Below are 13,226 nucleotides of genomic sequence, written 5' to 3'. Positions count from 1 at the left end.
CCATCGTGGCCATGGCCCTAGTCGTGGCCCATTAACATCCACTACCACAGTTAGTTTAGGTCCACAATTATACAGCCCAATCCAAGCATACAACCCAATCCATTGTTTTGGCCCTAATCTTCATTGATTGTTGGGTCCGTCGTGGTAGGCATTGACGGCATTTGTGTTGTTTTTTCTCCTTGGAAGCATCGTTGTGAAAACTTTATCATCCTCATACTTGTTGCTATGATGTGCCGGGGTGTGCTTGATAACTGGAGTATTTATGGTTATGTTGGCTTCATATTGTTATTTGATGGTTGCCTTGTTGTCGAGATTGTTGCATGGGTGTTGTATTTTTATTTTATTTGTTGTTTGTTTTGATTTGTAAGTCATCTCTTCTCTATCACTATATGCACAACGATTTTCTTGCCGGTTACTTTTCCAAAAAATTCCCGAACACATGACTTATGATTCTTCAGGAAGGAATATTAACACAAGTATACATTAAATGGAGCTCAAGATCTTTTAAACCTCATATGCAACAAACGAAATACCATATGAATTTAGAATTCTAGTACTTCTTTATTCACTCCAAAAGGCTCCATATGAAATTTCGAAGAATTCAAATAGTTCAAAGAATCCATTGTGAAATTTTCTGTGGGACCCTAACCCTTTGAGATTCTTTCTAGTTTCCCACTACGAAGATGACCTTGTGGGCATGCCAAATACCGTCACGCAGCAGCTCCAATGCGCATCGTTTGCGCAGAAAGGCTACAAAGGGAACGAGATCCTCTACCATACTCCCAAGTCACTGACGCATCCACACATTAGTGACCTCTTACGTACGACAAAGGATCTCGCTCCCGAAACAAGATCCTCTAAAAGTAACTCCAGTAGAATTCTTACTTTTAAAGTAGGGACTGAGAGCTAAAAAATCAGCTCCAGTAGAGCCTCGACTTAGGTTGCTAAAGTAGGGAGGCACCCAAATTAGACCTCTTGCCCCATCTTCCACATACCCCTCGCGAGGCCCCTACTTTTTTTTCTTACTGTTTCTCACCCTCGCAGAGCTTGAGCTCGAGCATCTCACCGCCCCCACCACCAAGCTCAAGCACTCCGCCGCCCCTGAACTACCGCCGTGGTCCGCCCCGCGCTGCCATCGCCCTGAGCTACAGTCCGAGCTGTGGCTCCCCTCCGCCACCTACCTACCCTTTGTCCTCTCCTTCCGGTTGTCCAAGCAGCTGGCTCCCCCGAGCTGCCGCTGCTCCAAGCTGCTGTCGGCCATGGCTACGCTCGATCGTGGCTTCCACCGGCCATCCCTGAGCTGGATATGCGCCACTGCCACCCTTCTCGCCTCCGGTGGCCATCCCTCTCCTCCCCCCGCTACGCCTGCTCGTGTCCACAGCATAAATGGCGGCAACCGCGGGCAAGATCAGCTGCCGCCTCCACTCGCTCCTCCCTCTCTGCATCACTAATGCAGCTCGCCCTCCACCGAGGATGGCGCCACCGGCCCGCGTGGCCTTTGCCGAGCATGGTGCCACCGAGCCGGTTCATGCGCGCCCACCCCCGCCCCCGCCCCTCTGCATCCCATAGCGGGTCGGGCCAGCGGCGCCGCCTCTGCTCCACGCCCCCGCCGTAGGGAGCGAGGGGAATCGCTTTGGGAAGGAAAAATAATTTTGTTGAGACCCTGATGGGTAGATCTCACCTGTCACAAGTGAGTAGGGCTAAGGCTGTCCACACTCATCGTACTCTAAATCCATCCTATAAAAGGAATATTCTTGCCTGTTTACCAAGATTCTCTACTCTATACTCAGTTTCTCTGCACTTATTCATCCTCTATATTCATCCTCTATACCAACTACCACCCGTGGGTCCCACGGGTCAGATTTTTTTAACCCCCACCAACGCTCCCTCCCTCCCATTCTCTCTCTCTCTCTCCCCCTCCACCTCGGAAGTGCTGGCCGCCTCCTCCTTCCCCGGTGCCGCGCCTCCGCCTCCGTCCCCGGTGCCGCCTCCCTCCCTCCCTCCCTCGCGGCGTAAGGGGCTCTGCGCGTGCGCGGCATAGCGGGCCGCATTGAGCTCCACGACGCGCCATGGCGGGCCGCCCGAGCTCCCCCGCGCGCCATGGCGGGATGCATCGAATAGGGGCCCCGCACGCGCCTCCTCCTCCCGGCCGGAGCTCCCTCCCCTCGACGGCGCCGCCTCCTCCCTCCCCTCGACTGCCTCGCCGCGCGTGGCTCGAGGGCGGCCGGATCCGCCACCGCCTCGAGCTCCCTCCCACTCCCTCGCCGGCGCAGGATGTCCTCCCTCACCGCGCCGACTCCCCTCCCTCCTCCCTTGCCGCGCCAAGCTCCTCGAACTCCTGCCGCGGCCTCCTCCTTCCTCGCCCCGGCCCCGGCGCGCCGGCCGCGGTGAGCGTGCGCGACGGTGGCGGGGGCGGCGACATGGCGGAGGTGGGCTGCTGAGTGGCAAGTTCGAGGCTGGCGACGGGTCTCGCGGCTGCGCGGGGCCTCACACGGGCGCACGACGGCCGGAGAGCGCGCGGCGTCGCGGCATGCGGCGGCGCGCCCGCGGAGCGGCCTCGGCGGGCGCGCGGAGCGGCCACGGTGGGAACGCGAGCTGCGGCGGCGTGCGCACAAAGCGGTCATGGCAGGCGCGCAGAGCCCTCTCCGCGGTGGCTGGCGGCATGGATCCGCCTTCTTCCCGTCCCTCCCCCTCCCATGGCGGCGGTGCTGGCTGAGGGATGATGGCGTAGAGGCCCGCGCGGCGGAGGCCATGGCACCATGGCCATCCACCCCCTCCTCCTCCCCCTCCCATGGCCCTCCGCCCCTCCTTCCTCCTCCCGCCCCCTCACTCTGCTTCCTCCCCTGGGAATTGCGAATGGGCGGACGTATGCGATGGTACCGGATGCCTTTAGAGTACCCGTTGTAGGGTTTTTACCTCAAAACCGATCCAGCAAGATGGCGTAGCAGATTGTTTGCAGTATCCGGTGCAGAGAGTCTAAAATATAGGGACTGTTGCTAGAGTTAGCTAAAACATTATAGCCCTAAAAAATAGGAGCTCCTACTCAAAAAAGTAGAAATCAAAAGTAGAAACTATTGCTGAAGATCTCTAACGTATGGATTTTTTTTTGTAACGTACGCATCTTCTTTAGGGGTTGGGGGAGGGGGGGGGGGGGGACTCTTATTAAACACACCGTATCACCACACTGCAGTGATAGATGTTTTCTTGACGCCAGCTTTATTCATCATCATCAGCTCCATGCTGACCGTTACAAACAATACGATGACGGTAGATGACATTTGCATACCTGGTATTTACGAAAGAAAAAACAAAATGAAAGGGGTAAAATAAAGAATGGCTGGCTTTATAAAGCACATCCACTCATTCAGTTCACCATGATAACCAAGGGACCTAACCATGAAGCTGGCATGTAAACAGAGCTTCTGGCTCTCAAACACGGGACCTAATCGCAATGCTCACATCATGGGGCAATTTGCACATCTTGCAGCTGGAGAAGATTTGAATGCTGGTGATAAGATGAAGCCTATAACCAAAGCACTGGCATGTTAACAGTCAAGGGGAAAACCTCTCGATGTGCCACGCTGTACTCCCATCTACTTCTCGCTGTGAGTATTGTAGCCTGTTTACATCAAGGTATCACAAGTTAAGTACATGTGTGCTGCCGTGTTCAGTGGCATAGAGGCTTTTTAGAGGGGAAAAGCCGGATGATGAAATAAAGGATGTACGTAACATACCGGTCATGCAACCGAGACTGTTGGCCTTGCCAGAACTCAAAAAGTGTTGGTGTCAATCTGTAGCCGCCCCAGTATTCAGGTTTTGGGATCAAGCTACTGCAGTTACAGAACACAGCAAGGGGATTATTATCTAAGACTTCAGAGAACATAGCCAATTCCACGATTCCATAGCTAACATTTTTCAGGTAATCAAATGTGTGTAAAGTTTAGAGGCTTTGATTGAGGTGCCAACTGCTGTTATCGGCATCTAATAGACTAATAGAGTATTTGATTTTTCATACCAAGCCTATCACACTAACGCTAGCAGCATCTCTCTGGAGAGGTTTAGATGTAGTCCTCCAATCCACATAGCACAATTCTGTAGTAAGAGTTTAAGGGAATCCCTCTCCCTCTAATCCTTGGAAAGAGGGTAAACAACAATGTTCACACTTGCAATGCAGAATTATTGTGGTTTACTGTTGATCAATAAAGGATATGGCCAGGAAGGTGCAGACATTTCACGGTAGAGTTATTTTATGGTTATGGTGTTAGTCTGTTTCATAAGTTCATGCTCACAAATAACAATCAGAACTTGATTATGATAGCTGCTATTTGTCAAACTGACTTTATTAGTATTAGGTTGCTCATTGCCTTCTAAATTTGAAAGTAATACAAAAGTTTTGTTGCCGCTACAAACGAATTGCGAGCAAACAAAGCAGCGAAAATGGAATTTTCATGGCAAGAAAAGCAAAAGGAAAGAAACAAACAAAAAAAAGTGCAATGGATAATAAATATGGATGCCATTGACACGTTAAACTCACCCATCAGAATATTTGTGCTCCAATTCCTTGTACACCTGTTGAAGGACCTCCCTTCCAGCTATGAAGGTACTCTGTTGAATAGAATGGTTAATTTGCTTTTTCTTCTTGGCAGATCAACTTCCATTTAATCTTTCGAGCGAAAGACATGGAAACAATAAGTTTAAGCTTGCAATCCCAAACTAGCACAGCACCTACCTGCTTGCTGACTATGGCACCAAGCTGACTTCCTCGTGGGCGGCTGTGGAAATATTTCTCTGATTCTTCTTCTGGAAGCTTCTCAACTGATCCTTCAACTCTTACCTACATCCCCCATGACTGCCAATTAGAGCATGCAAACCTTTTTATAACCCCAGTTTTGCAACATGGCTCATTCAATGTACTTTCGTGAATGAAAATTACAGGATGCATCAGTGTAGTTGAAACCCAGTCAATAGTTAAGAGTTACCACTACATGAAACGGGTTCAGAAAGGCAAAAATGCACAAAAACGGAAATTCCTAAATGAACTGACCTAACTAGGAGTAACAAACCAGATTCTGATAAAATGGTAATGAGATCTTGTTTGACACATTTAACACCACACATTATTAATGATTTTGAAAAGGAGTAGCATAATCTGTTGGAGAAGGGTTGACCGTTGACGTATTATATCTTTGTTCTGTTAGCCTGGTTGGAGTTTTACCTTTGCTAGTTACTATGTGATACTGCAGATGGCAGAAACTGTCCTTTCAAATAATGTCGGGATTGGTTAATTCACCTGACGGTTCATCTCATTCCAATAGAAAAGGAGTGCTGCGTTAGGATTTTCAGATAAGTCATGCGCCTTCCGGCTGCCATAATTTGTGTACCTGTACAAGAAACTATCAAACCATGTCTAAAAAATTCTATAGTATTTCACTGGGACAATAATGTGTCTGTCACATACCAAACAAATCTCTGCTTATCAACACCCTTTAAAAGAACCATTCTTGAAGAACTGCACACAAAACAACAGGACAAGCAATTATCATTCCAAGTTTCTGCTACAAGAAGACGTAACCAGCTTAGCTGGAAGAAATATGTTAGAAGAACAAATAGCCGTACGGTTTTCCCTCCTTGTTGACAGTTGTTAAAGCCATAGCATTGGGCTCACGCAGGCCAGCCGTGACTGCTTCATCAAACCATCTAAGGAACTACAGACATATGAAAGAAACATTTGTTAACAATATAAGGTTGCTCCAAGAAGAAAAATGGATATTTTCAAAGTTTCTTCCAGTTGACCATACCTGATCAAATGGATCAGGCATCACTTGACTCTCAAGAAGTTCTGGGGAAATATAGTTCTCCCTGAGAGATGAAATGTCAACAGATGGAGCTTTTCCAATTCTCACGCACATCGATGTGCCAGGGTATGGAGGAAGCTTAAGTCCATATTTGCTCAAAATAGGTGGGGGAACAAACCTACCCCCAAGAAAATGGTGCGGGCCAGTGAACTTTTTTGCACAGAGCTTCGGGGCAGTCAGTGACACCTAGACACACCGCAGGTACTAAAAGATGAACTTTGGAATTTTCAAACAGCATGTCTTATGTTTATAGAAGAATTTTAATCCAGAAATCTTCTAAGTAGGATGCTAACCAGCATATCAGGTTTAATCCCTCCTCCATCAACATCTCCCTCTTCAACATGCCATCCAGAAGGAATATCAACAGAAACAATTGCTGGTTTTTTATCTGAATTTCTAATAACACTCAATGAAACAAGCCTTTGGATAAGATCATCAAAGGGTGGTCTAGGTATTCCTGTAAATATTTGCACAGAAAAAGGCAAAAACATAAGTAAAAAATGAGAATCACAATCGATGCATGTTAGGAATACGATTGCATACTCTTTTTTGAGAGTTCAATATGATTCAATTTACTCTAAATGATAGCACCGACAGCATATTCTTAATTAGCAACCTGTTCTTGATTTGTTAAAATTACACAATAAAATAGGCCATGGTTGCTCTGTAAACTATGCTTATTACCCAGTCCAAAAAACTTGTATGAAAAGAACAAGAATCCAGCCTGTTGATGTGTTACCCGGACACCCATGTCTTAATTTTTTTGCCGAGTCGGATACCCCGCACCCGTGTCGGATTCCGACACCCGTGTCGGATTCCAAGTGTTATTTGCCGTGTCCCCAAAAATTCTAACGAATCGGACACCCGCACCCGAGTCGGACACTGACACCCGCACCCGTGTCCATGTAACACTCCCCAAAAATGGTGTTGTTAATGAGTTCACTCAGAATCTGACAGCATTCAGTAACTGCATTTTCCATTTCAAGAAACATTCTTGTTTTAGCTGAAAGAATAACTATCACTTTGACAGTCTGCTTAAGAAAAAACTCGACCCGCGTGGGGCAAGCCGTCCCCCGGGCATTGCATGTAAGAAGAGGCCTTCTCACGCAAGCCGAGAAAATCGGCGAACCCCTGCCCCTGCACATACACCGGCCGCCAGATACCTGAGCCGTCTCCCGCGTGAGAACGGGCCGTCCAATCGGACCGCTTGCCATGTGTAGGTTGCGGGGGCAGGTGAGGGGATTTTTTTTACCCCCAGCCTGAAATTCGCTCCCACTGGGATTCAAACTCAGGACCTGGGGGTGCCGCCGGAGTGACTAGACCAGCTGACCTAGCACCCTTTGGCACAGTCTGCTTAAGACACGTCTAACTTGTTTTCCATGCTGAAATTCAATTTCTCAACTCTGTTAATGAGGGAACAGCAATATTGTAGTTTGATTGAGAATCTATAACCCTTTTTTAGAAATCATATTATGTGGAAACTTCACAAGGAATAAGTCTAGGTAGCAACAGGGAAACTATTAATCTCCCGCAGAAGCTTCACATTAAAATCAGTGAACAAAAGCTAGAGCAGCAAGGAAGGTTAAAACGCAAATTTACCATGGAACGAGAAACCAAACATTGCATCAACAATAATATCAAATTCCCTTGATAAGTCATGAGGTAGGTCTTCAGCCGGTATGAATGGGATCGACTGTGATTCAAGCTAACAAACACAAGAATGTTCAGTTTATATTGGAAAACAAGGAACCATACAGCATCCCAAGAAAATGGAGATGTAATAGTTTACCTGAGTAACAAGGCCAGAATACAGAGGCTTGGGCGTACGCTTAGGGTAGCAAACAGAGGGCCTATATGCAAAGTGATAAAGATGACGAGCAGCTACCAGACCATCACCGCCATTATTCCCTGGACCACAGATGATAAGGACGCTTGTATGTTCTTCACTCAACTTGTAAACCTGTGTTGATGGATGAACTCTTTCAGAAACTGTTAAGTGTGCAGGCAGAAACCTTGAAAAAGGTTTGGTTTAAGAAGAAAAATAATAAAAAATTAACATATGCAGGCACAGAAATGCTAGCTCCTACAGAAAAAAATACTACACATTGTATAGTGATCGCATTGTATAGAACTTTATTAGCTCCTAAGTTCGAATGTGTTTAGTAGAAAGTTCACAAATACTAAGCTAGTGCAGTCATGAGTTGTTGCATCCACTTTTTAGGTAGCATTATAGTAGCAGTAGATGATATCTCGAATCAATTAACAGGAGATTCCACTTTCAATCTTATTCATCCAGAGCAAACATTCAGCTAAACTTGAGTCCTGACAATTTTGATCTTGAAACTAGCTTGCAGAGTAGCACATGAACCATGGAAACATTGCCACTGTATTCCACCATAGCATAGATAAAGAGGCCTCGATAGTGCCAAACCCCTAACATAACTACCTGTCGACCCGATCAAGTTCAGGTAGTAGATTACAATCAAGTGACGGCATGGATAACATACAATTTGTTAACACTAAAGAAGCCTCTAGTTTACCAGAACTAAACACAATTAACGACTATCACTACTATCAACAACGATGCAGGGGCATGAACATTTTGGCCGATCCGCTAAATCGCCCGAGATGCTGAGGACCAATCATTACAAAAACGGAAAAAGCATGGCAAACGCCGTGCCCGACGCCCTTACCTCCGCAACGGCCGCCGCGACGCTCAACCCAGCGAGCTCCTGCAAAGACAACCAACCAGACGATCAGCACCAATCCGTCCGTCCCCCACACAACAACCTAAGGGCGAAGGAACAGCAACAGGGGAGGGTCCCCTGACCATGAGCTGGTCGACTATGAACCCGAGCGGGCCCATGAGGTGCTCGTCGATCTCCGCCGCGTCGCGCTGCGTGAGGTGCGTCACCTCCGCGGCGGCGGCCGCGGCCGCCAGCGACGCCATGCCTCGCCTCGGCGGGTGGGGGAGGAAGGGGGCGCCCGGCTCGGCGGCGGGGAATCCGGGGAGGCGGCGGGCTGGAGGCGGGGGGCGGAGGTGGGGGGTGGTAGGGTTTTGGCGGCGAGGGGAGGAGGGGAAGAGAGGGCGGGGGCTGGTGGTGCTGGTGGCGGTAGCGGTGGTGAGGAGGAATGGCATAGCAGGGGAGAGGATGGTGGTGGCCGATTTGTATCGGGTTCTGGATGCGACGGCCAGCATCTGCTCTGCGACTCGGCCGACTGGCGGCAACTGTGGTATGGTTTATGCTAAGGCGAGCGGTAACGTGGCGTGTGGCGTCCTCGTATGGCCTTGTTTTGGCACTACAATTCTAGCACTAAAGAAAATCTTTCTCGTATGAAAAACTGAATAAAGTTTATTTACAAATTTTTTTAGGGATATGTGTAATTTTTTATGGCGAATATAATGATATTAATTAATCGCTGATTTACTACAGTTATGCTACATTAACCATCCTCTAATCGCACGGTCAAAAACATCATTAGATTTTTCAGGGTCACTGACACGGGAGTTCTGAAGTTGTTTTTGTAAACTGTCTTTATTTGATATTGTAATTAATGGTCAAACTGTCACTATTCATTAGTATACTGCAAACCAAACAGTCTTTGTACCAGCACTCTCGACACCACTTGTAGACGCAAGGGATTTGTGTGGGTGTCAAATTCTTTATTGTAAAACTAGTTAGGTGCACGTGTGCATGTCGCACGTATTTTGAAAAGATTCTTAACAACTTTGGATTATATTTGTGTCTAATGTCTGTTAATTCTGGAACATAGTATAACTTAAAAAGAGCAAACATTCAGTTTTTGTACTAGCACTCTCGACACCACTGGTAGACGCAAGGGATTTGTGTGGGTGTCAAATTCTTTATTGTAAAACTAGTTAGGTGCACGTGTGCGTGTCGCACGTATTTTGAAAAGATTCTTAACAACTTTGGATTATATTTGTGTCTAATGTCTGTTAATTCTGGAACATAGTATAACTTAAAAAGAAAAATATCACTATGAATATGGCCCATTTAGAGAAGCCCTCGAAAATAGTTTTGTTAGAGCATCTCCAAGAATTTACCAAATTTTACTTGGCAAATCTTATATTTTGTCAGAGCATCTTCAGCAGTTTGGCAAATCGAGTTGCCATCTTTGATTTTTGTCAAAAACGTTAAAAATACTCCTCCAACAGTTTGGCAAAAGACTTGGCAATTTTTGGCAACTTGGGAAAAACCAGCCTCCAGAGCGTAAATATATACGCGCGGCACGCGGTTGACATCGTGGTTTCTAGTCAGGTGGGAGGGTGAAAAAAGAAATAAATAACAGAGAAGGGTTCCTGGTTTAAGTTTTCAAGAGGTGGAAGGGTATAAATATAATTTTGTTTCTCTCTCAGGGGTGGAAGGGTATAAATATAATTTTGTTTCTCTCTCAGGGTTCCTGATGTAAGTTAGATCTGAATTCGGCAAGTGAATTATGCTAAACTGTTGGAGATAAGCTCTTTTTTTATTTGGCATATCTTTTTAAAAGTTGGCAAAACACAAGATATGCAAAGTAAAATATGGCAAACTTTTGCAGATGCTCTCAACTTCTAAAAAAATATACCAAGTAAAAAAAACTCATCTCCAATAGTTTGACATAATTCACTTGCCAAACCCAGATATAACTTATATTAAGAACCTGAGAGAGAAATAAAATTATGTTTATGCCATTCCACCTCATCAAAACTTACATCAGGAATCCTGAGACAGAAACAAAATTATTTTTATGCCCTTCCACCTCTTCTGATACGGACGGATGCGCCGCGGATACGAGTGCGCATATATACGCGCGCGGAGGCTCTTTTTTTTCCGAACTTGGCATAAATGGCAACCTGGGATGGGGAACTGTTGGAGAACATTTTTTTTCTATTTTTGAAAAAAAATGGCAATTTGGGATGGGAAACTCTTGGAGATGCTCTTATACACTTTTACTCTGGAATATAGAATAAAGCATTTCTGGTATAGAAATACATGAAAGTAATCATATATATGTTATGTTGTTCTGTTGTTCACATTTACATGCTGCGTTGTTTGCCTTTTCTCTTGCATCTTAAATGAAGCAGTTAGATTTTCCATACAAGATCACTTCCATTAAACAACAATCTATCTAGGCATGTCACCCGTTACAAACTCATATATAAACTCCAGGGCTCCAGTTAGAACTATGTCATAACCAGAGTATCTATCGCCACAAAACCTTAACTCCATTCACCTCCTTGGGAGGGGGAGTTGCGTCAATATCGATCTTCAGCGGCGGAGCTCGCCCAAAATTCTAGCTGGGGCAGCTAGGAAAGGCAAGGCCACCGCCTCGCTGGTCGTCCTCGGCGTCGCCGGAAGCTTACCTGCGGTGTGGCGCCAGCGTGCACCGGCGGTGGGCAGCGGCGTCGCGGAGCGCTGCGGCAATGGACGGCGGCATGGCGCGGCACGCACCAGCAATGGGTGGTGGCCCGACGGGCTAGAGCACGGAGGCGGAGCGCTGCGGCGGTGGTCTACGCTCGTCGGCTCGCCGGCATCGCTGCGACCAACCTCCCCCACCAACTCCTCCTCTACCAGAGCAGCCTCCCGCCGGCGCTTGGGGCGGTGCCGCGCAGCTCGAGGGCGGGGCCGGTCGACCAGGGCGCCTCTGCTCTCGTCATGGAGATTTTTCCACTTGCCTGCTCTGCCACTCGTCACGGAGAGTCGGAGATGACGGACGCCACCCTGGCGCCGCTCCATTGCTCGTCGGCTCACCTCCAAGCCGGAAGGGAGGAAGACAAGGGTCCTAGAGGGCTACTCCAGCAGTAGGTGGGGCAGCTGCCCCACCGTGCTGCATGGGGAGCTCCGCCACTGTCGATCTTGTATGTTCCCTCGTCTAGTAGACTCCATTTAGCTTGGTCCTGAATCTATTCTCTATAGTTCAGATTTAAGTTTCCAAATTCTAGTAAGTGGTACGTTACTGAGGAACTTGCATATGCAGCTCCATACATTCTCTCCCCAGCCTTGGATTTATTTCTTGCCGATCACCATCTCTGAAGGACAAATTGGAGAGCACACAAGTTGTTGCCTACAAAAAATCTTTGCATCAAAACCTCAGTGTCATGTGGGCAAACATGATGCTCGGCGCCCAAAGAAGGTGGCCGGTTAAGCCACGTGTATCCTAGGATATTTACCAGGTTAGATTTGGTTGTCATTTGGATTAGTTCAGTTAGTTAAGATGAGGAGATGATTTTTGTTAGCAGATTGGGGTAGTCAGATAGATTTGGTTTGTTAGGCTTGGCGTGGGGTTGCAATGCGGGCTTTATATGCCCAGCCATGTAAACACTACGTGATCAATAAATATACAAGTGTCTTCCTTGCCTCTCTCAGCTCCTATAAGTGCAGGGCAGAGAAGACTTGATCTTCTCCCGTTGTTGTCAGCTATCGGCGAGGGTTATCCCCTGTCCATTACATTGGTATCAGACAACCAGGGATCCGACTCCCAAGACAAGGCCACGGCCGAGTTCTTGGTGGCGGCGGAGAAGGAACACCGAGAGCTCATCGCAGGCCTACTCAAGAAGTTTGACGTCCTATCCACACTTAAAGATCGGCTCGGACGCATGGAGCATGCGCAGAAGCAGATGACCCTGCACGCCCAAGGTCCAGAGCTTCTCCAGCAACGCAAGGAGGGCCCCTTCGGCAACACATGCTTGACAAGTTGGATTTTCCAACTTTCAATGGCACTGGAGATCCGTTTCCCTTCCTCAACTGCTGCGAACACAACTTCCTCTGTTGTCAGCTATCGGCGAGGGTTATCCCCTGGCCATTACACTCAGAGGCAATACAAATTTGCTCTGTTTGCATCTATAATGTTAGGAGTAAAATTGTGGAGACAATAGAATAGTGACAATGGCTGAATTTCATTGATCTCAGGATTACACATATATAGGGAGATTTACAAGGTCACTAATTTCAGGAATCGAACTCATTCATTTACTGTGTAATAGCATAAATAAAATTGATTTATTACCATGAAACATAGCTGTTAGCCTGGCCTTAACCATGTCTTTATGGTCTCCATTGTAACTGCTATTTGATGAGATCAAATAAAGATATTGTAACACTCCCCCTTTTGATCGAATCCATCTTGAGATCAACATGTGAATAAATTCCTTTAAAAACCCTGTGCGAAAAAATAGGAATAATATGTCTGGTGATTACTCTATCATGTACCTGCAAGTGTAAGGAGTAATCCATGCCTTGATTTTATCTCTAGAAAAAACCCGGTGGGGGAAAACATGAGATAAGGCATATGCTTGCATTAAACATTGTCTCATTAGAAACTTTGTATTAGAAAAACCTAATGGTAAAAACTCATCAATTGAGCAAGCAA

General features: G+C 46.9%; 1 protein-coding gene across 1 annotated transcript; it reads right to left on the bottom strand.

Moving 5' to 3' along the window:
* Positions 1-3,193: 3,193 nt before the first annotated feature.
* On the bottom strand, positions 3,194-8,999 carry LOC120691031 (pyridoxine/pyridoxamine 5'-phosphate oxidase 1, chloroplastic-like). Its single transcript, XM_039973984.1, has 13 exons — positions 8,686-8,999; positions 8,549-8,587; positions 7,645-7,815; positions 7,455-7,560; positions 6,149-6,312; positions 5,799-6,041; positions 5,617-5,705; positions 5,459-5,509; positions 5,291-5,381; positions 4,730-4,834; positions 4,535-4,605; positions 3,735-3,830; positions 3,194-3,619 (listed from the first exon to the last, which is right to left on the bottom strand). Exons 1-13 carry the CDS (start codon positions 8,992-8,994, stop codon positions 3,553-3,555), a joined length of 1,602 nt encoding a protein of 533 aa, XP_039829918.1. The 5' UTR covers positions 8,995-8,999; the 3' UTR covers positions 3,194-3,552.
* Between the last annotated feature and the right edge of the window lie 4,227 nt (positions 9,000-13,226).

The sequence above is a fragment of the Panicum virgatum genome, chromosome 9N, assembly GCF_016808335.1.
Source record: "Panicum virgatum strain AP13 chromosome 9N, P.virgatum_v5, whole genome shotgun sequence".
NCBI classification, from domain to species: domain Eukaryota; kingdom Viridiplantae; phylum Streptophyta; class Magnoliopsida; order Poales; family Poaceae; genus Panicum; species Panicum virgatum.
Note: the sequence above shows the minus strand (reverse complement) of the source record. Positions and strands in the feature narration are given on the sequence as shown.

Coding starts and splice junctions, on each gene's coding strand:
- LOC120691031 (XM_039973984.1), bottom strand. CDS start 8,994: ATGCCATTCCTCCTCACCACCGCTACCGCCACCAGCACCACCAGCCCC. Junction 8,588..8,685: donor TCATAGTCGACCAGCTCATG/GTCAGGGGACCC, acceptor TTGTCTTTGCAG/GAGCTCGCTGGGTTGAGCGT. Junction 7,816..8,548: donor TCGCGGCGGCCGTTGCGGAG/GTAAGGGCGTCG, acceptor CCATCAACACAG/GTTTACAAGTTGAGTGAAGA.